Source organism: Malus sylvestris, chromosome 8 (assembly GCF_916048215.2).
Source record: "Malus sylvestris chromosome 8, drMalSylv7.2, whole genome shotgun sequence".
NCBI lineage: Eukaryota > Viridiplantae > Streptophyta > Magnoliopsida > Rosales > Rosaceae > Malus > Malus sylvestris.
Window position 1 is genome coordinate 6,499,651 of NC_062267.1, and position 26,471 is coordinate 6,526,121.

Sequence of the window (26,471 nt, forward strand, 5' to 3'; positions counted from 1 at the left end):
GGCTGAAATAACTTCGATCATTTTTTACCAGCAAATTTAGTACGCAGTTGGTTTGCCAACCACCTTCCCATATCTTTATCAAAATATTAATATTCTCTCTGGTCTAATTTCCATAATATTTTAGCTTAACTAAATGCCTTCAGTCATTGTTTAAAAGCAACTTTAGTAATTGGTTTGCTAACCACCTTCTTAGGACTTTGTCAAAATATTAATATTCTCTCTATAGTCTAATCCCGTAATATTTTAGTTGAAATGCCTTCAGTCATTGTTTACTAGCAAATTTAGTAGTTGAATTGTTAACGAAACATAATAATTAGTAGTAGCTAGTTTACTAAATTAAATAAAACTTAATAGTTGACCAAAAAATTAAAACCCTCCAACCTCCTCCTTGGCAATTGGCATGCATCATCATCTTCATTAACAACACAAATAGTTAAGAGTATCTGTTGTTTTAGGAGAGTGTATAGAACGTTGCAGAGAATCTTATATTTTGAAACTTTGAAATGTTAAATTTTGGGTTAAGAATACAATGATCAAAATTTAAACGCCAAAAAAAAAAAAAAAAAAGAGGCACCGAAACATGATAAAATTTCTGATATTTTGAATATGAATTTATGGTAGTTACTTGAAGCAGGTGGGTATGGGGTTGTGTATGAAGAGAAATATCAGGCCAGCTAAAATCCTTTGGGGATTCAAATTGGTTTGATAAGGATGTTAATTTGGGAATCAGTACAAACCAAAGTCATATCGGGCTGAATCAAAATCATAATGTTCGTTTCTCCATAACTCTATGACACATCTGATTTTCTAAATTTTTTTTTTTTTTGGAACATGAATTCTCTGATTGATCACTTTATTAGTAAGACACGTTTTAAACAAACATATATAAGACTTGTATTTTAGTTTTATCTGACTTGTATTTTAGTTTTATCTGACTATGCTGATCACACCCCATGTGAAAGAGTGTTAATCAATTTAAAGTGCCCTCAAACAAATTTCACAATCATGTTAACCTTTGCTCATCATCACTTGAACTTTAAGAAATAGTCTCGCAAACCTTACATTGGCACATGAACCTTTAAGGATTTGTATGGTGGCCTAGACTGGATAAGTTTGTAACAGAGTAAGCTTAATCCTGTGAAGTCCCACTCCTATAACTTGTAATTGGGACAACATATTTTTTATTATCATTAAAAAACGACTCGTTAAGTTGACAATTAGAAATATGGAGCTTTAATGAAAATGGCTTGAGCTAAGTTTAATTTAATAAAAAATCATCCTATACTATTATTTAACCAAAATGGCTTCATATTTAATTAAGAATTTTAATAACCTATCATAAAATCATGATTGAATATTTTGAATTTTATATAATTACTTTAAATTTTAATTGAATACCCTTATATTACATATTTGATCGTCCTCTAATCAAGATAATGTATAATGTGAAGAACGAAGCAAAATCCATTGAAAAAAATGTTCTCAAATTCGATTTTTTCGTCAATGGTTTCAATTAATTAATATTTTACGTTAATAGTTACCAATCTATTTGTCCTGAGAAATTTCAACATTTCTGATACAGATTTACCAATATAATTTTATCAACTTTTTGATAATTCTTAACTCACTTGATGATTAAGTTGTTTAGAAGTGTTTTCACCATGTTTTTATAAATAAAAAATATATTTTTTAATTCATTTGATCTAACGATTGAAAATTATAAAAATATTTGAAAAGTAAAAAAATATTCATGTTAAGTATATAATTGTTTTGTTCTTAGTTTTAGTAAATAAGATAGATATTTAATCTGCTTTAATTTGTATTTAATAGAAATAATTGTTTTGATAAATGTGAATATTTTGTCTGCATGCTTAATAACAAATTATTTGCTTTTTTTAGTGCCGGCTATTCTCCTTCGTTGGTAGTGATACACAACAATTTACGATGTGCTCCAAATATTTGCAAATTCAAGAACACTGAAGCAAAATTATTCTCTCCATAGTGCCCAAGCCGATGACAGCTGGCATGCTAATGCTATTTTCCAACAAAACATTATTTAAACTATTTTTTAAAATAAACAAGGCGATTGCTAGTGTTGTAGTGTAACACTACTTTGGGAATTTCACATTTTCCCCTTCTTTGATTTTATTTTTTTCATTCATCATTCCTTTCATCAGATACGCTTTTCAGCATTATTACAGGTTTCAATTTTTTTGGAACTCATGGATATTTTTTTTTAAATGATCTATTATGGAGATTGAAAAAATTCATAGAGACATTTCAGTTTCTTTTTAACCATAGTTAAGCAGCACAGTCAAACTCACTAACTATATTTGTTGATGCAATAAGTAACTTTTTAGTTTTCTTAACTCAGTGAATATGTTATTTACTACATTCTCTGTCTTTTCTTTTTTTTCTCCATTTAAAAAAATATATTTTCTTCTGAATTAATAATAAATAAAAATCTGAGAACACAAATTTTGGAAAGAACGAGTGTAAGTATACAACCGATATTATTAATTGTATGTAAAAATTGATTAAAAAAACTATGAATGTATCAATACATTGTATGAGTCACCAACTTTTACCAAATCAATAACTTACAACTAAGAATGTGAGTAAATTTTGGTATAAGTGTTATACAAGTGTTGTTTTATAAAAATTGTACGCAAGTCTATTCTGCTCGAGATTATAACATGAAAAACATATCAGTTTAGTTTGTTTTGTTTAAATTTCGGAGTTTTGTGATTTTGAGATTTATAAATATACTAATTTTAATTTGTGAATTTTTTACTTCAGAGTATTTTATACATTATGATGAGAGAGTGAGTTGAAATTGTGATTTGTTTTTGTCATTGTATATAGGCAGAAGTTGTTAAAGGTTGAATTAACAGTTATATCTTTTCCAATTCTATGTTTGTAGATAATAACGATGCACTCATACAACATTCTCTATCTAGTTAAGAATGTTGCTAGTGGCGAAGTCCTGCTGAATTGCTGAAAAAAGGTTGTCTCCAATTGGTTTGAACCAAACTCCAGTCCAACAAAAAAAAAAAAAAAAGCACTATGTAACCACACTCTATCCTTATTTTCTTTGTAGTATAATTCTGTTGTCATATAAATTTGTTTCGTATAACTTTAGGGTACACATGTTAAATTAGAAGAAGAAGATAAAACTTCATGCTTTTAGATTTGGAAAACTTTCGGTACTATTTACTTTAACGAAAAGTCATATTTTTACACTAAAAAGTCAATCATGGTACTATTCATTTTATCTTTTATTTTATCCTTATTATTAAAACTCAAAATTTTCAAATTTTTTTCATTAGTTTTCTTTTTAGACTTCTCAATTCCTTTTGCTTTTAGATAGAAAATTGCAATTGTATCTAGCAGAACTTTGCAAGAAAAAACAAGAAATTGTTACGTCCTCTTCCTTTTTCCTGTCCTTTTTCCTTCAACTTTTGGTCAACCATGCACGTTGCCAACCTTTTTTACAGTTTAGACGCGTCCGTCATCTTTTTTCTTTTTCTTGGTTGTTGTGCCTAGACTGCCCTCCAGCTGGATCTCTGAAATTTTCATCTGGTTGCTATCACCCATCCAATCCATCTGACTCATCATTGTACTCCATTAATTCCTCTCTCCCTCCCTCCCACGCCTCATTTACTCCCTCATTACACTCAGACTCCCCCATCTCCCAATACTGTCTCTCTCTCTCTCTCTCTCTCTCTCTCTCTCTCTCTCTCTCTTTTACCATCTGTACCCCTCTGCAACTCTCCTTCTCCCTCTCGGCAAAACCAAGAACCACCACCCAAACTCCCCCAAAAGTCAAAGGAGTCAAGGCGATGGAGAAGTGGGTTAATGGTTCTGTGTTCTTCTTGATAATTGTATGTGTTTATGCCCTCATGATATTATGGGAATATCATGGGATTGTTTGTGACCTGATTAAATACACAGTAATAAGGATAATAGTTCATATTTTTAATGAGGGTTAATGGTTCTTTGTTTTTATAATGAATTGTTGAGTGTTAAAGAAGAGGTATTCAATTGGGAATTTCAAAGATTTTAATGAATTTTATAAATTCATGGATTTTTATGGAATTTAATTGATTTGTAAAAGTTTCATATAAATTTTGATGCAATTTTCTTAAAATATTATAACAATTGTATGCAAGTCTATTCTACCAGAGATTATAACATGAAAAACACATATACGTGGAGTTTGTTTTGTTTAAATTTGGGAGTTTTGTGATTTTGAGATTTATAAATATGATAATTTTAATCTTTTTAGGGTGAATTTTTCTAATTCAGATTATCTTACACATTCTGATGAGAGAGTGAGTTGAAATTGCGATTTGTTTTTTTTCATTGTATATAGGCAGAAGTTGGTTCAAGAATTAACAGTTATATCTTTTCAAATTTCATGTTTGTAGATAAGAACGATGCCTCATACAACGTTCACTATCTAGCTAAGAATGTTGGTAGTGGTGAAGTCCTGCTGAATTGCTGAAAATCGTCCTCTCCAATTAGTACAAAACCAGACTCCAATCCACAGAACAACCCCCCCCCCCCACCCCAAAAAAAAAAAAAACAACAACTAGGTAACCATACTCTATCCTTTTTTTTATTTGTGGTATAATTCTATTGTCATATAAGAAAAAAAGAAATTATTACTTACTCTCCCTTCTTACTTCATTAGCTTATTCTCAATTTACAGAACGACCGATTTGTATTGGTGCTTCAAGGAACGTATATGTTGAAGAGCAACTCACTTCATTCATAACCAACAGAGCTAAGGGTACGTTCTTTAATTATAACCATATTTGATTTGAGTTAGAATCTTGGATCTCATTTACGGTAATTTGGTGGTTGTCGTCATATTTGATTTGATTTAGGGGCTTTTCACATTTAATTAGGCCCTTCATAAAAGAGAAAAATGCTCCGAATTCATTAGTTTGTAGAATCAATTTACTTTATAACACTAAAGCAATTTTACAAATACAAATCAATTGGAGCATGACAAGTGAATGGATAAGGGTGTCGGAATCGGGATGCGGGTAGGTGGAGCTTATAATTTAAGATTTAGGACTCGGCCTCTGGACGGAGTCCTAAACTCGTAATCGCTTAACCCTAGGTCATAACAATTAACCCTATGCTTTATTTTTATTTTTTTTAACTACAATTGTGAGTTTTTGGGCAAAACTGGGGCATTTGGTTTGCTTCTAAATCTGGTGCCATGCAAGCTTGTACTTTTTAGTCAGTGTATTGATTATTTATCGTACGTTTATGTTACATCTGTAATAGTTTAGTGTATATACGTGATGTAATCTTGAAAAAGAAAGAAGAACTAATCAGAGAATTTTAGAGATGAAATGCTTGAGCTAATAGGAGCAGCTCAGCATCCTTCATACATTCTTATATTTTCTGCTTCACTACCAAACAAAGATAATTACCTTGAGCCCTTCAATCTAAAAAAACTGATTTGGTGCATACACTTGTCTAATGAAACCAAGTCCACACCTAGTTCACTAACAACAAAGTAACACTAGCAGCTACATAACACTAGCCTTATGGAATTCAAGCAAACAAACACAAACAAATTTCTTGTGTTCCAAGTTGTAGGATCAAAACCAAATCTCATTTAGCTCCAACATTCCCTTCTAAATGGATTATGCTTTGACCCTAAGCAGTCCTCTCAGATAAACAAATCTGTGTTTAGGCAGAGTTTTGCTGAAAATATCTGCAGTCTGATCTTCAAACTTGCAGTACAACAACTCAATTGTGTTTTCCAGCAATGCCTTTACGATGAAATGAAATTTTCTTTTAATGTGTTTAGTCTTCTGATGGAACACATGGTTTTTAGTATTGGTTATTGCAGAGTTGTTGTCACACATGAACGGTGTGGCATCCAATTGCATTTCTCGAAAATCCTTCATAACAAATCTTAGCCATATAGCTCGAAATGTTGCTTCAGCAACACTCGCATACTCAGCTTATGCGGTGGACTGTGCAAAACTTTGTTGCTTGACTGAAGCCCAAGAAAATACCACTGGATTCTCATCGGTAGCTTCAGTTCCATCATTTTTACACTTTTTCATTTGTAATCAATGGGGTAGCAACTGATTTGCATCATTTCCGTCCAAATTTCTCAAGTAAGGTCTGTGCATATTTTTGCTGATGTATGAAAATACCACTGGATTCTGGAATCACTCCAATTCCCAGAAAGTGATGAAGAAATCCCAAATTAGTCATTTCGTAATGCTTCATCATATCCTCCATGAGTTCAGAAATTATAGCTTCATTGCTTCCAGCATGAGTTCAGAAATCATAACTTCATTGTTTCCAGTGAACACCGCATCATCGACATGGATAAACACAATTAGCTTTTATGAGCCTTTTCCTGTCTTTGTATAAATTGTTGCCTCACTTGAAATTTTTCTGAAACCCCTCTTGCTGAAGTAGTAGTCAATTTCTTTGTACCAAGACCTTGGTGCTTACTTCAGTCCATACAGTGTGTGCCTTAATTTGAACACCTTATCATCTTTATTTGGAACCACAAAACCTTATTCAAGTATGCTATTGAGAAAAGCTGAATTTATGTGTGGCCAAAGCAATTAAAGTCCTAATAGTGTCCAACCTTGCCATTAGAGCAAAGGTTTCATTGAAATTCATTCCAGGTTGTTGGAAATAACCCTTAGCAACTAGTCTTACCTTGTTCTTTTGTACGAAGCCATCTAGATTCAGTTTGGTCTTATAGACGCATTTCACACCTATCACTAGTTTGTCTCTTGGTCCATTCACAAGTTCCCAAGTTCAGTTTTTCTCAATCATACAATTCCATCACTCATTGCCTTCTGCCAAGATTGGTCATTCTCAGCTTCTTCAAAGTTTTCAGGTTCCACTATACGATAGTTGCAGGTTGCATAAATCTCTCTCAACCTCCTCATTCTTAATGAAGTTGCACTTCTAGGTCCTCTGGTTTTGAACTTAAACGTCGGGGAGACTAAATTTCAAACACAATTTCACTCTCAGTTTGTATTTCACATTCCACTTCATCAAGTCTAATAAGTGGTACTAAGATGATATCTTCAATCTCTCAGTTTGTGTTTCACATTCCACTTCATCAAGTCTAAGTGGTACTAAGATGATATCTTCAATCTGTTTATCCCAATTCCTAAAAGCTTCTTTATTAAATATGACATCCCTCAAAATAATCACCTTGTAAGTTTCAAGATTGAAAATCTATACCCTTTCTCTTAACTCCTATATCCCACAAAGATGCATTTGGTGGTGTTGTCTTCAAGTCTGTGTCTCAATTGTGTTGGCATCTGTGCATAACAAATAAAACACCCTTGGATGCTTCACACCAAGTTTCCTGCCACTAAATACTTCAAAAGGATTCATTTTATCAAGTGTGTTTATTGGACATCTGTTGAGAAGATAGACTACAGTTTTAACTGCCTCACTCCAAAATGAATGTGGCATCCTCTTTTCAAGCAACATGGATTTTGCCATTTCAATCGTCGTCTAATTTTTCCTTTCTGTAATACCATTCTGCTGTGATGAGTAAGCAACAGTTAGTTGTTTCTGTAGTCCTTTATCCTCACGTAACTCCTTGAACTCGATTGAGGTATATTCCCACCTCTACCACTTCTAAGCTTTTTTATTTTTAGTCCACGTTGTAGTTCAACCATTGCTTTGAACTTTTGGAAAACAAAAATGCTATTCTTACCACATAATTTTACCATTATTTGTATCATTTCTTTAATAGAAATGAAAACCAAATGTGTTAGTGGGCCCCACTTTATTAAAACGTAATTAATATCCGAAAATTACAATTAAATGCCAAAAAGCTAGAGTTAGTTTCTAATCATAGACAAGGTTTTATTCCAAAACTAATCTTTTTCAAGAAGTGGAATAGAATTTTCCGTTTTTCATAATACACTTTGAAATGTACTGTGTTTATTTATAAGTTGTTGAAAGATCATAACTCATAAGTCAATTAGAAAAGTAAATTATTTCTTGAGCTCCTTATTTTCTAATTTAATTTGTATTCATCAGCAGGCATGGAGATTGTCATTCAAATTGTCGGAAAAGTTGCCGAGTATGCAGTTGAACCAGCTATACGCCAAGTGGGTTACCTAGCTCACTGCAAAAGAAACCTTGAGAGTCTACAGACTAAAGTGAGCGAATTAAGTGCCGCTAGAGAGCGGCTAGAGCGCGAGGTTGTCAGAGAAGAAGACAAAGGTGACTTCCAGAACTGGCTGAAAAGAGTGGTTGAGATCACCGAGAAGGCGAACGAATTATGGAAGCCTGATACGCAAGCAAAGATGAGCTGTCTCCGTGGGGTTTGTCCAAACCCGGTGCTCCGTTACAAGCTAGGCAGGAGATCAACAAAGTTGGAGCAGGCGGTTGTTGAGCTCTACGCAAAAAGAGATTTCGCTGTCATTCCACAAGAGGTATGCATGGTTTCTCACAAACCGTATGAGGCATTTGATTCGAGGACTTCAACTGTAGAGAAAATCATGGATGAACTGAGAATTCCTAATAACGACCTGATTTTGGTGTATGGTAATGGCGGCGTGGGGAAGACCACACTCGTTGAAGAAGTCCTTAAGCAAGCTGTAAATGAGAAGTTATTTGCTGATGCGGTTATGGTAAGAAGTGTGCAAAAGCCGGACCTTGAAGGAATTCAAAAAGAAATTGCCAAAAAGTTAGGTATGGAAGTTCGTGATAGCGATACTATGTCAGAAAGAGCACCTCATCTATGTCACAGGGTAAAAGACAAGAAAGTTCTTGTAATTTTAGACAACATTTTGGAAAGCATTGACTTGCAGAGTGTTGGACTTCCTTGTCTGCCGACTTGTAGAATACTGTTGACATCCAGAACTCGAAAACTGCTATCCTCAGAGCGGTCGCTAAAAGACTTTGAGCTTCGAGTTTTAAACGAGGAAGAAGCTTGGCGTTTATTTCAGACGAAAGCAGGTGATGTTGTTAAAAATCCCGACATACGAACTGTGGCAACTGATGTAGCCAAAAAATGTGGAGGTTTGCCACTTTTGGTTGTCACAGTCGCAAGCTCTTTAAGAAATAGAAGTAATTTACCAGTATGGAAGGATGCCTTGAGAAGCCTAAAATTGTTTGACAACGAAGACCAAAAAAAAGCATACTCGGTTTTAGAGTGGAGTTACAGTCAATTGGATGGTCGAAAGCTTAAGCCACTATTCTTGATCTGTGGAATTTTGGTAAATCATTTTGGAAAAGCTTATCTGACAGACTTGTTGAAATATACAATTGGTTTGGGTTTGTTTAAGAACAGTGATTCAGTGGAGCATGCACAAAATGCGTTGCACTCGTGGATTGAAGAGCTTAAAGATTCTTGTCTGTTACTCGACTCCGAGGACAATACATCAATCGCAATGCATGATTTGTTACGTGATGTTGCCATCTCGATTGCATCGAAGGGCCACCGTGCCTTACTAAGAGCAAAAGGAGATGACTTGAAGGAATGGCCAAACATTAAGGAGTTTTCTGAAAAATGCAAAATGATCTCTTTGTCTTGCAAAAACATCCCTAGGCTTCCTGAAGTTTTGAAATGCCAACAACTGGAGTTGTTTCTTTTACGAGGTAAAGGTGACTTGCTTGAAATACCAGCTAACTTTTTTGTGGAGACGAAAAAGCTTAAAGTTATGGATTTAACCAAAGCGCGTATTTCGTCGCTGCCTCCATCTCTTCATCTCCTGCAAAATCTTCAGACGTTGTGTCTGGATAGTTGCATGTTGGGGGACGTAGCTCTAGTCGGACAGCTATCGCAACTAGAAATTCTCAGCTTTGTAGATTCCAAGTTTAAAGAGTTGCCTGAAGAAATAGGGAAATTGACTCGTCTTCGACTGCTGGATTTAAGCGGCTGCTCTGAACTCGAAGTGATTTCACCTAATGTTATATCACGTTTGACAAGTCTAGAAGACTTGAGAATGAAAAAGAGCTTCAACCGATGGGTGCCCGAAGGAGTAACCGGAGAAAGAAGTAATGCTAGCCTTTCAGAACTGAAGGACTTGCCTCGTTTAGCTGCATTAAGCATACATGTTCCAGATGCTGGCAGTATTCCGACGGACTTGTTCACTGACAAGTTAAAAAGATACCAAATATTAATCGGCCCTGGGTGGGAATGGAACGGTGTGGATGAAACCCTCAACACATTGAAGCTAAAGCTCCCTACTGGCTATAAATTGGACCATGGTCTAGAAATGTTGTTGAAGAGATCATGTGAAGATTTGTATTTGGATGGGTTGTGGGGAGCTCATAATGTTGTGCACCACTCAGGTAGTGAAGATTTTCAACAACTCAAGCATCTCCACGTCCAAAAAAATGCCCAATTTACACATATCATTACTGAAGAGGTATGCCACCGGTGTCATTCTTTCCCATTTACACATATATTTGATCATTTGAAGTGGTTCAGTTTTACCTAGTACATATCAATAAATATCTATTGGTATAATTTTTTTTATCTAAAGATAACATATGACTAGATAATAACAATTAATGTGAATTCTCTTCTCTTAAAAATGGAATGTACAAATACTGCAGGTTGTGTTGCCCAAATTAACAAGCTTGGTGGTGGATGGTTGTGATCGTTTAACTTTTGTGTTATCGTCTTCCATGGCTAGAAATCTTGTACAACTTCAAAAACTTGAGATAATCAAATGTGAATCAATGGAAGAGATAGTGTCAACAAAAGAATATGGTGAAGAAAAAACAGATGGCATGTTTTGTAAGCTACAGCATCTGAAGCTGAAATATCTTCCAAAACTCTCTAGATTCTGCTCAGTAAGCTGTAATGTCCAGTTTCTGTCTTTGGAGAGTTTGGAACTAGAGGGTTGTAAAGAACTGAAGGGATTTGTCTTTGATCCTAAACTTGAGACTGAAGAAGTATACTTTCTTTTTGACGACAAGGTAAAACAATTATACCATTGTACTCTTTTATAGATCATTATTCTGATGTCTAATATATTCAATTCGACAAAGAAAGAATTTAACAATTTCATAATTCGAATACAGGTAGGCTTTCCAAAGTTGGAGAAATTGTCCATCCGTGAGCTATCTATTTGGACTACAGTATGGCACAACAAACTTGATCCAGACTCTTTCTACAAACTTAGAGATGTTGACGTTCATCGCTGCGGTAGACTAATAAGCATCATTACACCTAGTATTGCAGGGAGATTGAATGCTTTAAGAAGTTTATCGATAAGTGGGTGCGATCGTTTAGAGGTGGTTTTTGAGATCAAAGAAACACCAGACACGTCTACGACTCAGTTGAAAATGTCTGGTTGTGAAAATCTAGATTCGGTATCGATAAATGAGTGTGAGAAATTGAAATATATTTTTCCATGCTCAGTGGCTAGAGGTCTTCAGCAACTACGGGTCCTGAGAGTGAAGGATTGTGATGGAATGGAGGAAATCGTTTCCAAGGAAGAGGGACTAGAAATGATGCCTAAGTTTGTGTTTCCAAAAGCAACAAATATTGTATTTATAAATCTAGCCCAACTTAAGAGCTTCTACCCAGGAATCCATGCCTCAGAATGGCCGCTACTCGAACGAGTGGAGGTGAGGAAATGTGGTAAATTGGATATTTTTGCCTCCAAAATTTCAAGTTTCCAGAAGCATGAGTTGGGCGGTCTTGACACTCCAATTAAACACTCTCTCTTCTTAATTGATAAGGTAAAAATACATTACACAACTTTCTTAAACGAAAGTTAGCCTTACACTACTTCATAGAAGAAAAAAAATCTCCTTGTGTTATTATTTTTGTTGCCGTTTATCATTCTTGCGTTGGTAATATTTCAGGATGTATCATTCCCCAACTTGGAAAAGATGACCTTAGACGGAGACAGAGTGATAAGGTGCGGTCCATCCACGTCACAGTTCTTTAGGAAACTAAAATCGTTGACGTTTAAGTGGGGCCAGAAAGTTTCTTTATTTGAGAATAATGTAAATCCAGATGCGTCCTTCCCACATATAACTGTTTTGAAGCTTTACGAAATGTGGAAGTTGATGTACCTACGCAACGAGAATTTCCCAGGGGCAGGCCCAGTTTTTCCAAACTTGGAAGTTCTACGAGTGGTGGGATGTCCAGAATTGAAGCATATAGGGTCATGGTCATCTGCTATTCCCTTCCAGAATTTAACAACTTTGGAAGTACATGGTTGTCGCAGCTTGAAATATTTGGCAACATATACGATAGCCAAAACTTTAAAGCGGCTAAGAGAAATGAGTGTTGGGGATTGTAAAAGAATGACAGAAATAGGGGCAACGACATCAGATGGAGATGATGCAGGAAATGATGGTGAGATTTCTTTTTGCCAGTTGCAAAGTTTGGAACTTTACCGTCTACCAAGTCTGCAAGATTTCTTCTCTGGAAATTGCATTGTCAAATTCCCATCCTTGAAAACTGTAAATATATACAAGTGCCCTAAGTTGAAGATCAACCGCTCTAAGTGGAAGAGTTCCCCAGAACTACAAGGAGTGCAGTTAACAGAGAAGCCACCAAAGAAGCCATCACAATTTGTAAGAGAATTAAAAATTTTGCTGCATGGATTCCCTTGTTAACATGTTTGTTATTTCTGTGTGTAATGGTTTTGGGTTTTAATGAAGACAATTTTCTGCCCATTTTAAATTAAATTTTGAATAATTTAAAATAATTTTTCGCTTATGATTTTTAGTTTTCATAAGCTGGTGCACCCGCGCGTTGTTGCGGTGTTTGAAACATTGTTGAAGGTGTAGAAAGTTCTAAATATATGTGCCTAAGAGTAGCGTGCATATTGAGGGCCTCCAAGATCATCTTGACGCAACATTCTCTCCACCAATTACATCTTCAAAATGAAAAAAAATTAAATTAATCACAAAATTAAGGTGTTTTTAGAGACATAAACTTAAGAACACAAAAAACTGAAACCTTTCGAAAGCACATATTCTCAATCATATATCAATATTAAATTCAACCCCTTTTGACCATTCTTTTTTTAGGTCCAAGTACTATCAGTGTGATCTAAGTAGTGTTGGTTCATGGTACAACTATTTGGGAATATAGAAACATTTTGTAAAACAAAGAAGGCGTTCAGCAAATACATAAAATTGAGTGTAATCGGAAGTTGAAACACGAAAGAAAACATATGAAGAAAAACCCCTAATTAGCATTGAAATTATTGAAAGCTAAAGGGCAAACCAAAATCTTCACCTTAACGTTGCTTTCTCCCATTAGAATTTTCTTTGCTTTCTCGCATAACATTCACAATAGTAACACCACCTGACAGTGCTATGATCACAAAATGATAAACAACATACTAAACGGAAGTGATGGTTTGAATCTGGAATCAACGCATACCTGAAAAGCTGATTTAAAATTGGTTATGCTTTTCCCATGCTCGTAACATTTATAATTTACAATCAGTAAAATTTTCCTGGTAAGGGGAAAGCAAGGAGAGTAAGTTATAAGCAAAGTTGACAGACAAAACAGTTCGATGCACAGAGAGACAGAGACATAGAGAGAGAGAACTTACATCAGCTGTGCTCTCAAATACATATGGTAATCTGCATACGAAGAAGCAGTTCTAAATCATCCATTCAGACCATTAAAACAGTTATAACATCATCTGCACCGGTGAAGCAAATTCTAAGAAACGAAACTTCAAATGAAATGCATATAGATTACCTTAAATTCTGATTCTATGATTTTGCATTTGACTCGAACCAACATGCATGCTTAGAGGATATATACCATCAAGTATAACAGTCAGTAGACGCTCATACCACCACCAGCACATACAAACACAAAAATGCAAATAGAATTTTGATGAGGCTCGGTAATTATGAAATATCACCTGTGTTTCGTTCTCAGCAACATTGTCTTGTGAGGAATAGCAACTTTTATGGTTCCGCTCAAGAATTTTGTTCATACTGATCAAAGCGGGAAAACAGTCAAACATTTTAAAGTTATAAATTAGAGGTAATAGATAAATAAAGATAGAGAAATCTGAGTGCGAGATGATAGATGAAATCAGATTGAATACATCAACCGGTGTTAGGCTGTTTGGATTTAACTATGCGTACATACATACAAAGAAGTTTTGAAAACCGAAAACGAACCGACAGAACTGAAAATGGCTGATCTAATCAATTTCGGATATCACAAGAATCCACGGATCACTGCAAAACCAACCCAATAATACAATAACAAATCAAACACAGATCAACAATCCCAAAACTCAAATTCTGACGCAATCAAATTAATCCCCTGTATAGCCTATTAATTTCTCCAAAATTATAACCCTAAATAAAAAATTAATGCCCATATCCCCAATTTGTAAATCCCTAATTCAAAAGCCCGATGTAACTCCCTAATTCGTTTTATAAATAAGAAATTGCTTACCTTAATGGCTTGAACGCCGGAGATAGAGCAGAGAGGATTGTGTTCGACGGCACGGCACGGTACGGTGCGCCGCGGTTCGTATGGAAACAGCTCGTCGGAATTCGAAGACCTAGACCCTAGCAGCTTAACACTTGAAATTGATTTGTTGGTTTCAAACTTCGATTGTGTGCGATTTGTTTGTTTGAGGTCTAGATTTTTTTTGCGAATTGTGAGCGACAGAGATGAATTTCACCTATTTTTTTGTGAAAGGTTAGTGAAAAAGGAAGAACTCAAAAGAAAAAAAGAAAAAAAAAGAGAAAGAAAGAAAGGAAGAGAAGAAGAAAGAGTGATAAAGAGGGGGCCGGTTGTAGAAATAACGAGAATGGAAGGTTTAAACTGAGGCAGATTCTATGCCCTCCCACTTCCGTACCCTTCTATTTGTATGATCACGGTTAAACCACGTTAATATTTTATATTATTATTTCTTAACCGTGACCAGGAGGCTACGGTTAAGAAAGATGGTAGAGAAGGTTCTTTGGGGGAAATTGTATGAGAAGATCAGTGGTGGGTTGAAATAAAAAATAAATAAAAGATGAGTGCAATGGAAGAATAGAGTAGTTGGAACTTGGATCAACACGAAGGAAACATAAAAGGAGAATGATGGTGTACGTGCTAAAATTAGAGAAAAATGAGTGAATTTGGAAAGATGAGGTTGGAGTGATCCTTTAGGATTTTACAATATATAGGCACATACACCTTATTCTATAACGAAAGTAATTGCAAAATACAAGGACACTAAATCCTAAAGATTACATATTCTCATTCTAATGGCTGGTTTGGTATTGTTGTGCTTTGAAAAAAAACTGTTTCTGCTGTGCTATGAAATAAAGCAGTAGAGTGTTTGGTAAACTTTTTTGTAAAAGTGCTTTTGAAAAAAAAAATAAGTATTATAGTGTTTGATAAACTTTTATGTAAAACAGATGTGAAAAAAAGTTGATTTTTCAAAGCTGGGTTTTGCAGCTTTGTGTTTTTGGCTTTTTTCACCAAAAACTGTGAAAAAAAAACTGAAACTGAATGTTTACCAAAAAAAAAAAAAAAGCAGTACCAAATCAGGGCTTAAAACATGACTCCAATAATATTTACAATTAAGACTCAAATCAACATTCTCCTTCAAGTTGATGCATAAATATCATATATGCCCAACTTGATGATTAAGTCTTGAAAAACCTTACTAGATACTACATGAGTAAGAAGCTTTCATGAACTCACAAAACGGTATAGAGACACTTTTTTTTTTCAAGATTTTCCTTGACAAAGTGTCGATCAATCTCCACATGCATATTTATTGTCAACTATCACCCTTGCAGATTTATTTTGCACAATATAACTACATAGAGTTCGTTTGGATATGCTTTTAAAATGACTGAAAGTGCTTTTGGTGAAAATATTTTTGGAACCAATTCTTAATAAAAATACAAGTAAATTCTGGAAAATCACTTAAAGTCCTTCCTGGAAAAAGTACATAACTGGTGCTTCTTGCAAAAAACACTTTAAGTGCTTTTGGAACCAAAAAAACATTTTCTCTAAAAACGTTTTTAGTCATTTTAAAAGCACATCTAAACGAGCTCATAGTCTCCTTTAGTTCAAAACCAAGACATCTCAAAAGTTTACGTAAGTAAAGAAGTTCACATATTCTGTCTGCCATACCTCTATACTCAGCTTCCGCAAACGACCTTGACACCACTTTCTGCTTCTTACTATGCCACGTAACCAAATTACCTCCAACAAACATAAAATACCTAGATGTAGATCGTCTGTTAGTAACATTACTAGCCTAATCTGCATCTGTAAACCCCTCAACTTTTAGATGCCCATGTTTTTCCATAAAGTTTTTCTTTACCGGGTGCAGACTTCATATATGCCAAAATTCACATTACCACAACCATATGATCTTCACTAGGCGAGTGCATAAACTAACTTACAACACTCACAGCATATGCAATATCAGGACGAATATGAGATAAATAAATTCACCTCCCCACAAGTCTTTGATATCTACCCCTATCTACAAGAACCTGATCTAGGTAAATACCCAAGTGATGTTCTTCTACCATTGAAGTATCCACATATTTACACCCTAGTAAGTGTACTTCTATTGAAATTTATCAAGCAAAATAGAACATTTCTTTCTGCTCAAATGAATAAAAGTTATTGAAGACCCAATATTTTTTGCCATGCCTGTTGTAAAACATCCCCACATTGGCCTGTAATGTTTCAGGATTATTTCCCAAGCTAGGAAAGTTGAAGTTGCCCAGCAATATAGAGAGTTTGTGTGGCTCTTCTTTTGCAAACTCAAATCGATTAAGTTTTATGGTGCATACTCTAAAAAGCAAGTAGCTTTCCTTCGAGGTATTGGGCATGTAGATTTGACGGAGGGTCGGTACCTGTTATCCAAACACTCCAACTCTCCAATCACAAAGACATCATCTCCCCTCATCGAGGCTCCGTCAACCCTCTCCAGTTCGATTTGACGGAGGGCCGGTACATGTTATCCGGCGCCTCCGATGCTTCCGCCGCCGTGTTCGATGTCCAGCGCGGGACCGATAACGTGGGCGGTGGAGCTATCACGAGGCATAAGTGCCTGCTTGCGATGGATAAGCAGCACGAGCACGGGCATAAGTACGCGGTGTCCTCCGCCGTGTGGTATCCCGTCAACACCGGACTGTTTGTGACGGGGTCGTACGATCATCACATCAATGTTTGGGACACGAATACGACTCAGGTAGTTATGGACTTCAAGATGTCGGGGAAGATGTACCGGACTGCAATGTCGCCGTTGGCAACTTCTCACATGCTCATTGCTGCCAGAACCGAAGATGTTCAAGTCCACCTCTGTGGTATTGCCTCTGGGGCTTTTGCTCACACCTTGTCTGGCCACCGCGGTATGTCCTAAAATTCATAGAATTCGACGTTTGACGCACACTTGATACATAGAAAGTTACAAAATTTAAACTTCTTTTCATGGTTATGTGAACACATGAAACATTTTGGATGACAATATTGAGGATACAAGAAGGGGTTGTTCTTGAAATTTAGGGTGGACAGTCACGAATGTTGCGAAAATTCGCTTCTTTAAACAATCCGGCCTAGTCGGTTTTCTCAGCATTTTGTAATTTTTAGCATTTGGATTTTCTGGTTGAACCCTGTAATTGTGGACAGCAGGAAATTTACAATACACCGTGTTGGCGGGATTCATGCTTAGAACCTTAGTATCGTAAAGCTAGGTTTCTGCTCTTGGTAGATTCATGTTCATCCTTTGGGTTCTCTAGTTTTTGTTTACAAAAGTACAAGTGTTTTTAGTCTTGTTTCTTGGGTTTAAGTTTTAATATATAACGTAGAATAAAGTTTCGTGCATCTAGAGGGTCGTAAGTGCTGTATTTTCATGATGTCAGATGGTGTGATGACTGTGGAATGGTCTACTTCTAGCGAGTGGGTTTTGCTTATAGGTGGATGTGATGGTGCAATACGGTTTTGGGACATTAGACGTGCCGGATGTTTTCTTGTTTTGGACCAATCTCAATCTCAGCTTGGGAGGCGTCCACCCATCCTGGAACTATTTTTAGCAATGTTTGTTATTGAAGCTTGTAGTTAGTAGGAGAATCTAGTTTTAACTGGAGAAAATGGTTATGTTGAACTTTTCTTTTTACTGATAATATTTTATTTTATGTCCGGCTCAGGGTTCAACAGTTAAGTCCTCGTCCCCAAGTCAAAGCACTTCTGCAAAAGCTCGGGCACCACAAAGGAAACCTACGAATGGGAGTGGTGCAAAGCACTCACCTATTGGTAAAGGTCCAATAAAGGGATCTATGAAGCAAATATTACATCCAGGGATGCTGTCTAGTCAAGATCGTGCCACTACTCATTACGGTGCTGTTACTGGATTAAAAGTCACTGAAGATGGCATGTACCTCTTAAGTGCAGGTTGAGTGATCTAATTTTGGACGTTTGTTATGCTTAAGAAGGAAATCCATTTAAATTGTTTATCCTATGTTTGAGTCCCTTTTACCGAGTTAATATTTATACTAATCATAGTGTTTCAGGTTCACTGTTTACGTTTTTTTTTCATTATATCCATCAGTTTACACTTTATCACAGAATTATTGCAGTTTAACCCGATTCGCTGGTGTCATACAGTATAGATCACACTTCAGAATACGACCTCCAACAGAAAATAAAAATAAAAAGAGAAAAGCATGCATGGGGGATCTCATACCTTAGTTTCCTAATGTTTGATTCATTCCTTTCGTGCATAAGTCAGTCTAATTGGTTTTTCACTCATTCCTCACTGCCGATGTCAGTGATCGAGCTTTTGCATTTCAGGTTCCGATTCAAGACTGAGGTTGTGGGATATAGAATCTTGCTGCAACACTTTGGTGAACTTTGAAACTGTGCGTATGCAAACCAGCAAGCCCATACAGTTAGCTACAAGTCAGAATTCGGAGCTTGTTTTTGTTCCATGCATGACAGCTGTGAAGGTAATGCATTCTTTTTGTAGGTTTTGAGTCTTTTGAATTGTACATGTGGATTAAAATACAAGCATCTCTACAAACATCAACGTTTGACATCCAGATTTTGTTTTTCAGGCATTCGATATGTGGTCGGGTAAAACATCCCTGAAATTTCGTGGTCACTATGAACATGTAAACTGTTGCTCGTTTAGTTCACAGGATCAGGTACTCTTCAAGCAATTTAGGATTTATCTATAGGTCTTTTCCAATCAATGGTTTATAAACTAAAATGGCATTTAATATTAAAGTTAGTTGCTCCAACTTCTATGTCAATTAAAGGGAGTTGTAAGCCCTTTTTCCAACTGTTCTAAGATCAGATTTAAAATTACAAAGCCTGTTGAATTGTTCCTCCGTTAATTTATTTATTCCATGAGCTCACCTTGTTATCTATGGATTATTGATGATTTTTGAATCCTGTATGAATTGTAATGCATGTCTCTCATTGCAGGAATTGTACACTGGTGGCAATGATAGACAAATTCTAGTTTGGTTGCCGCCAAGAATGGTTTCCAATGAGGTGCGACATCTGATAATTTTGTGCATCTAACCTTATTAGTTGCTTAGCGGCTTGTATCTTATGCATGTTTGGAAATGCAGGATAAAGGACCCTTCAAGGACGAGGATAATTGGAGCGACTAGCACCCGCTGTGCTTGTGATCCTCATTTCCGCTAGGTAAAGCGCCTTTGTCTTTCTTTGGAGTTTCCTGTTTTGCTTTTAGATCTTAGAGGCTGTATTTGATAGGTACAGCGATTAGTACACAGTTTATTTTTTTCGGCGTGTATATATATGTACATTTAAACTCATTCTTAAAGTACAATCAAGGGAAAAATTCATGGAAAAACTTGTGCACTGATGAATTAAAAGAAGAAAAACTGAGTCTATTCTGAACGAAAAATAAAATTTGATAAGTGATATTTAGTTTAATAACACATTAAAAAATTGTACTTAATTACCAAATGTATCTGTCAAATATTTCCCTCGATAATTTGTTCAGTTATCCTATATAGTTACACCCTAACAAAATCCTGGAATCAACCTAAAATTCTGTTTGTTGTACCATGCCGAGAAACTAGGTTCGTTGTTGTCCAACAGCATGCAGTCAACATCAATCAAAAACTTGTCACCGGAGGCAACGCTCACCAATTCTTGGTCTGAAGCTCCATTATCCAGCTGATTGTCTTCTGCCTGAGTTACTGTAGAGGTGGCACCGGGCGATCCATCAAATTTGATACTTCCTTCAAACGGTATGGTTGCTGGCGTCGTAGAGTTGGTCCTTTTCAATACTTTATGGCACAAGATGGTGTCCTGGAAATCCATGAAAGTATAATTCAGAAACTGCATCCTCTCATTAGCTGTCATCTTTGAAAACCCAAATGAAGTGCTGGTCCATGTATCCAGTGTGCTAGAAGCAGAAGGCAAAATCAATCTCCCAACTCCCAAGTTGACGAGCTGGTTTTCGAGCTCATCCATCATAACATGACACATTCCTTGCCTACGATAATGGAACCTAGTTGCCACCAGAGGTACTTCCGCCAACTCACTGTATATCCTCACGCTACCGACGGTAATCACTTCCTCATCTCTCTCCAAAAGCAATGTGTAAAACCTTCTGAAGTTCAGGCGGCTAAGGTCCGATTCTCTGTTGAAAATAATGTCCTCGACAATGTCTCTTTTCGTGTAAGGATCCTTAGAAGGCTCGAAACACTCGTGCATCACACTCAGGGCCAAATTGAGCTTGCTGTAGTTCTCTGTCAAGTCTTCCATGTCAGAATCAGACGGAGTAGATGGCCTCAATATTGTCCAGGTCAGATTGTCGGGACCCACCAGAATTCGTTTCCCCACAATCTTGTTGATTCCCTTATATATGCCTTCACATTTTCTGCTGCAAAACCAGTTTCCTTTGTAATCCCTTTCCAATTCCGCAACCCCTTCATTCCTCAGGCACCCAAAGTGGTATTTTTTATCACATTGGCTACATATCACAAAACCATTATTTCTATCTTCCTTAGGGTTTCCTTTACCACACTTCACACAGCAACACGATGGGCAGAACCAATTGCCTTCCAACACGTCCTTCAAATCGAGACAACTAGTGTGGAATGCAGCAGGACACCGATCACACAGAATCAGATCGCCTCCAAAGTGGCACACGGTGCATATATCATCATTCTGCTCATGATGATGATGATGATCTTGACGCACATTGTCAGCCCTCGAGTCGTCATTTGACCGTGTGACAGTGTTGGTGCTTCCTTTCCGACTCTTCATCATCTGCCTCTGACAATCGTTGAGAGTCCTGCCATCTTCCAAAATAATGTGGGCGCTTGGTCTATGGTTTGTGCTACCAGCATGTGTTTCAAATCCAGTGAGGGTAAACACCTTAGAACAACAGTCACACTTGATTCCCTCGCGGGTTATCTGACCGGTCGCCAATGGACTGTCAGTGCCTCTTCTAGGGCGGTAGTGTACCTTAGCATTCGGCGACACAGCATTACTGTCTATCAACCAAGACAGGACTGTCCTAGGGTTTCGAGTACCTGGATCCGTTATCTCAATCTCTCTCGCTGTTTTGGTAGACCGTAAAAGGCGTGTGACCTGCTGTTTAGTAGCTTTATTCTGTTTCCATAGTCTCTTCATATCCGCAAGAACCTTTCCTCGCTTCTGTTTCGGACTCCAATCATCATCGACCTTCGATGTTTCACCAATCTTTCTCTTCTTAACCGTTTTTCGTGATGTCGAGTGCCCCCATTTCCGTGATTTAAGCTAAAATCATGGAGTTTTTTTGTACCTAAAAGAGGCTCACATTTCCTCAAATATTAAAAGTTGTGATAGAGTTTCTCCCAAAAAAATACAGAGAATTATCACTTCTTGTTGTTCTTGTGAGGGGACTTTTCATGATTTGGATTTCTCCATCATGATAGGATGGTTTATGGGCCCTAATTTTCGTCGCAATCTTATCTCCAACCCTAATTAAGCATTAATTTTACTTACAGTTTTTGGGGCTAAACAACTTTTGAATCTCTTATATATAAAGTCAGAGCCCTAATTTGGGATCACAGCTTCGTCAAAAATAATTGAATCAAACTGCCCCTCAACCTAAAAAAAAAAAAACCTGTCAAAAATAATATATCAAATCATGTAAGGGTAAGTTGGTAATTTGATCATCATAAAATAAGATATAGATATAAATGGGGAGAGAGAAGAGAATAAAAAAAATGAAAGGGAAGAGAGAAAAGAATAAAAAAAGGGTAAATTACATAGTAGCCCCTCAGGTTTGAGGTCTATTACAATCTTATACAACATTTTTAAAACATTTCACTTTCATACCTCAAGTACTATTTTATTTCAATTTCATACAACCGTTACATTTTCCATCCATGGATCTGTTAAATGCTGACGTGGCTGCCACATATATGACACGTGGCTGCCAAATGTCTGCCACGTGGCAAATAAAATAATTTTTTAATTTAAAAAAAAAAAAAACTATCTGCCACTTTCTTCTTCTTCTCTTTCTCTTTCTTCTTCTTCTGGGTTCGGACTCCTTTTTTTTTTCTTCTTCTTCTTCTTCTTCCTCCTCCTCCTCTTTCTTCTTTTCTTCTTCTTCTTTCTCCTTCTTCTTCTGGGTTCGGTCCTTTTTTTTTTTTCTCTCTTCTTCTTCTTCTTCTTCTTCTTCTTCTTCTTCTTCTTCTTCCTCCTTTTTCTGGGTTCGGTCCCTTTTTTTTTCTTCTTCTTCCTCCTCCTCCTCTTTCTTCTTCTCTTCTTCTTCTTCTTCCTCCTTTTTCTGGGTTCGGTCCCTTTTTTTTTCTTTTTTTTTCTTCTTCTTCCTCCTCCTCCTCCTCCTCTTTCTTCTTCTTCCTCCTTCTTCTGGGTTCGGACCCCTTTCTTTTTCTTTTTTTCTTCTTCTTCTTCTTCTTCTTCTTCTTCTGGGTTCGGTCCCTTTCTTCTTTTTTTTTCCTTCCAATTTCAGGTTTTAAAAAAAAAATTATTTTATTTGCCACGTGGCAGACATTTGGCAGCTACGTGGCATACATGTGGCAACCACGTCAGCATTTAACAGATCCATGGATGAAAAATGTACGGTTGTATGAAATTGAAATAAAATAGTACTTGAGGTATGAAAGTGAAATGTTTTAAAGATGTTGTATAAGATTGCAATAGACCTCAAACTTGAGGGGTTACTATGTAATTTACCCATAAAAAAATAACAAAGTTGATGGTGCCCACGTGATGGGAAAGAAAATATAATAAAAAATAAGAAAGTTGATGGTGCCCACGTGATGGGAAAGAAAATATAATAAAAAATAAGAAAAACCATGAATGTTGTGTTCAAAACATCTTAAGAGGCGCGTAGTGCCGGTGATAAAAAAAAAGAAAATAACGAAATAAAAAAATATTGAAGCAATTCATGCATATAAATACATTTAAAATTGTCCACTATGACACTATCAGTGTGGTGTAATGTAATGGGAAGATGGGGGAGTACAAGATGAAACTCTAACAACCCCATAAATTTTATTTTGGGTAAAGTACAAAAAATTACCTCAACTATTGGTGTCACGACACTTTCATACCTCATCTTTTTTAAATGACAATGTTATACCTCATCTTACGAATTTGTGTCAATGTCGTACCTCCGTCAGTTTTTCTGTTAAGTGCCGACGTGGCTAGATATGGGGGCCACTCACTAATCCAACTGGATTAAAATATAATATTTTAATAATTAAAAATTAAAAAATTAAATTTATTTTTTATTAAATCTCTCTCCTCTCTCTCTCTCTCTCTCCCTCATCTCTCTCGCCTCTCTCTCTTCTCTGCATCCCCAAAACCCCTTCTTACCCGACCCCTTCCTACCCGTCCCCCCCCAACCTTCCTCCACCACCCTCTCTCTCTCTCGCCTCTCTCTCTCGCCTCTCTCTGGACACCCACCTGCATCCCCAAAACATTCCCACCTGTCTCCCTTAACCTTCCTCCCCCTCACCCTTTCTTCCCCCCGCTCCCATCTTCTCTGCGCAACCTCTCCTTCCAAAAACTCTCCCCTCTAGAGCCCCTCGACCTCTCCGTCTCCCACCTCTGCTTCGCCACTCTCCCACCCCGCCGCCCATCTTTCTCAATCACCTGCCTCGCCGTCAACCACAACCTCTTCTACGCCGCATCGAGCCACGAGAAATGCATCTGGATCTCCGCTGCGTTGAGCCTGAAGATTTGGCTGGACTCGGATCTCCGCTGCGTCGAGTCGACCAAGGTGCATGAGGACGCCTTGAATCCGTTGGTAGTGTCAAACGATGGGATGGTGTACACCAGGTCGACGGATTGTCGGATCTGGGTGTGTTCCAAACCGTTCGGGGAAGACAGAGAAGATGGGAGCGGGGTGGGTGGTTCTGGTTTTGAGTTTGGGGAAGATGAAGCGATGGGAAGAAAGGGTGAGGGGGAGGAAGGTTGGGGGGGGACGGGTAGGAAGGGTTTGAGGGATGCAGGTGGGTGTCCAGAGAAAGAGAATAGAGAGAGGGTGGTAGAGGAAGGTTGGGGAGGGACAAGTGGGAAGGGGTCAGGGGGGGTTGGGTGGGAAGGGGTTTTGGGGATGCCTAGAGAGATGGGAGAGAGAGAGAGGAGAGAGATTTAATATAAAAAAATTTAATTTTTTATTTTTTAATTATTAAAATATTATATTTTAATCCAGTTGGATTAGTGAGTGGCCCCCATATCTAGCCACGCCAGCATTTAATAGAAAAATTAACAGAAAAACTGACGGAGGTACGACATTGATACAAATTCGTAAGATGAGGTATGACACTGTCATTTTAAAAAGATGAGGTATGAAAGTGTCGTGACACCAATAGTTGAGGTAGTTTTTTGTACTTTACCCTTTTATTTTTCTATTTTATATGAGCAATATTGAGGGAGAAAAAAAAATTAGATTTGACATTTTTAATACAGAGTAAATATTTTTAACAAACTAAACTATAGTTTCCTTACAGAAACTCCATGACATTTTGTTTTGCTCTTCATTTTGTTTCATGGGTAAGTGCTCTATGATTCAAGTTGCAAATCCAAGCTAAAAATGACACAACATTAAAATTGGAACGAAAGACGTGAAAACATAAAAACAATCTTTTACATTTGAAAGGTTCTAACGATCTTTGTAGATGCAGTAACATTATAGTCCAGTGATATTCTTCTATATTAGTAAATGAGAAGTCTCATATTCGACTGATATAAATGACGAGTTCAACACCTATTTATGTATGTCTCGTTTAGTCTAAATTTCCTCCTTAAAGTAAAATATAGTTGTAGAAAAAAAAAAAAAAAAAACTCTCAAAACATGACAAGAATTAAAAAAGTCCTTTGGTTTCTATCACCCATACAATCCATTTGACTCGTCATTGCACCCCTCCCACTAACTCATCATTGCCCCTATAGTGAAAAAGTTACATATTTGATCAAAATCCGTAAAGCGTTATGTCCATGTATATTTATCTGTTCTCCCAAACCCAACTAAATTTGATTCTTTCATGATTTTTGTGGGTTCAGCTAAAACTTAGCGTGCCAGAGTGCACATATGAGTAAACGGTAAGAAAGACTGTGAAAAGTCATCTATCTATATATATAAAGGGAGAAACCAATTTGGTGAAGCATTCAAAATGCCAAGAATGCCCTCACTTCAAGAAAAAAAACACAAAATCATCCTAATAGAATACGGTTAAAATCGTAATACGCAACTATAATAAGGTTGAAATCGTAATACACACAATATAATATTCAGAGATGTTTTTACAACCGTTAGATGAAAGACATCCCCCATCCAAACAAATTGTGACTCTTTAGATGAAAGACATTCCACAAGCAGTTGCTACAATGGAAACTGCAACCGACGACACGTTCAAGAGGCCACAACGGCTTACTCAATCCCCACTATTCATAGAAAAAGGAGAAACGAACTCAACCGCACATAGCCGTTTCTCACATCGTCTGTTTTATGCTTCTTCTTCGTCCACTTTCATCGTCTTAAATTTCCTATTCATTTTGCTCAAAAACCCTTGGACAGGTAATTCATTTTCAATGCCAAGATTGTTCGTTTCTTTTGGATAATTTTGATCTTCTGCTGATTTCGACTGAATTCTAAAAAAAAATTAATTTGCTTAGTTTAATTTGTAGTTGTTCATTTTTTATGAAGAGCTGTGAATGTTATGAGTTGCTACAGGTTTAAATTAACAATTGGTTCAACAATATGAAATTGCTTTGTGTTTTAAGATCTTCATCCGAATAAAGTTTCGTTATTATGTATGGTAACGGACATCCGTTTGCAGTTCGGAGCCGATGTGCGTGTTTTGAAGATGGTGTATGCTGGGCCAAAAAGGCTTGGATAGGTAATTCAATTTCAATGGCAAGACCGTTGTTTTTTTTTTTTTTTTTTTTGCGTAAGTTTGGTCTTTTGCTAATTTCGACAAAAAAAATTTAATTTGCTTAGTTTAATTTGTAGCTTTTCTGCGTCTTCCCT

The 26,471-nt window shown here is 36.6% G+C and overlaps 4 protein-coding genes and 1 long non-coding RNA gene across 22 annotated transcripts in view; 3 read left to right on the plus strand and 2 right to left on the minus strand.

Moving 5' to 3' along the window:
* LOC126632939 (probable disease resistance protein At4g27220) overlaps positions 1-12,712 on the plus strand; it is a 44,047-nt gene extending 31,335 nt beyond the window's left edge. The window contains exons 4-7 of one of the 2 annotated variants that reach the window (XM_050303477.1): positions 9,046-10,397; positions 10,588-10,953; positions 11,059-11,721; positions 11,848-12,712. In XM_050303477.1, the coding sequence (XP_050159434.1) occupies positions 9,046-10,397; positions 10,588-10,953; positions 11,059-11,721; positions 11,848-12,609 (3,143 nt within the window). In that variant the 3' untranslated portion in view covers positions 12,610-12,712. Of the gene's footprint in view, positions 1-8,061; positions 10,398-10,587; positions 10,954-11,058; positions 11,722-11,847 lie in introns of both variants that reach the window. The other variant, XM_050303478.1, reaches the window with a different exon arrangement.
* Positions 1-20,756, minus strand: part of LOC126632943 (increased DNA methylation 1-like) — a 34,680-nt gene extending 13,924 nt beyond the window's left edge. The window contains exon 1 of the mRNA XM_050303484.1: positions 20,469-20,756. Within this exon, the coding sequence (XP_050159441.1) occupies positions 20,469-20,740 (272 nt within the window). The 5' untranslated portion in view covers positions 20,741-20,756. The remainder of the gene's footprint in view (positions 1-20,468) is intronic.
* LOC126632940 (probable disease resistance protein At4g27220) overlaps positions 4,689-26,471 on the plus strand; it is a 45,303-nt gene continuing 23,520 nt past the window's right edge. The window contains exon 1 of the mRNA XM_050303480.1: positions 4,689-4,795. The gene's annotated coding sequence lies outside the window, so the exon portion shown is untranslated. The remainder of the gene's footprint in view (positions 4,796-26,471) is intronic.
* Positions 12,670-14,776, minus strand: LOC126632944 (uncharacterized). Of its 16 annotated transcripts, none has more exons than XR_007626899.1 (6): positions 14,429-14,775; positions 14,146-14,205; positions 13,881-13,956; positions 13,712-13,761; positions 13,560-13,590; positions 12,950-13,460 (listed from the first exon to the last, which is right to left on the minus strand). It is a non-coding gene; the product is annotated as an uncharacterized LOC126632944 (long non-coding RNA). The 16 variants fall into 16 exon arrangements; XR_007626898.1 differs by having other exon boundaries at positions 13,560-13,610; XR_007626896.1 differs by having other exon boundaries at positions 13,560-13,610; positions 14,118-14,205.
* Positions 16,440-20,311, plus strand: LOC126632941 (WD repeat-containing protein ATCSA-1-like). Of its 2 annotated transcripts, XM_050303483.1 has the most exons (8): positions 16,782-17,349; positions 17,860-18,038; positions 18,145-18,388; positions 18,788-18,942; positions 19,051-19,140; positions 19,424-19,492; positions 19,573-19,648; positions 20,050-20,311. In XM_050303483.1, exons 1-7 carry the CDS (start codon positions 16,953-16,955, stop codon positions 19,612-19,614), a joined length of 1,176 nt encoding a protein of 391 aa, XP_050159440.1. In that variant the 5' UTR covers positions 16,782-16,952; the 3' UTR covers positions 19,615-19,648; positions 20,050-20,311. The 2 variants fall into 2 exon arrangements, with proteins under 2 accessions (XP_050159439.1, XP_050159440.1); XM_050303482.1 differs by lacking the exon at positions 20,050-20,311 and having other exon boundaries at positions 16,440-17,349; positions 19,573-19,817.

What these genes read in the sequence shown, in the direction of transcription:
- LOC126632941 (XM_050303482.1), top strand. Translation starts at nt 16,953, where the DNA reads ATGTTATCCGGCGCCTCCGATGCTTCCGCCGCCGTGTTCGATGTCCAG. An exon ending in CATGTACCTCTTAAGTGCAG is followed by an intron (nt 18,389 to 18,787) that starts GTTGAGTGATCT and finishes TTTGCATTTCAG; the next exon opens with GTTCCGATTCAAGACTGAGG. An exon ending in CATGCATGACAGCTGTGAAG is followed by an intron (nt 18,943 to 19,050) that starts GTAATGCATTCT and finishes TTTGTTTTTCAG; the next exon opens with GCATTCGATATGTGGTCGGG.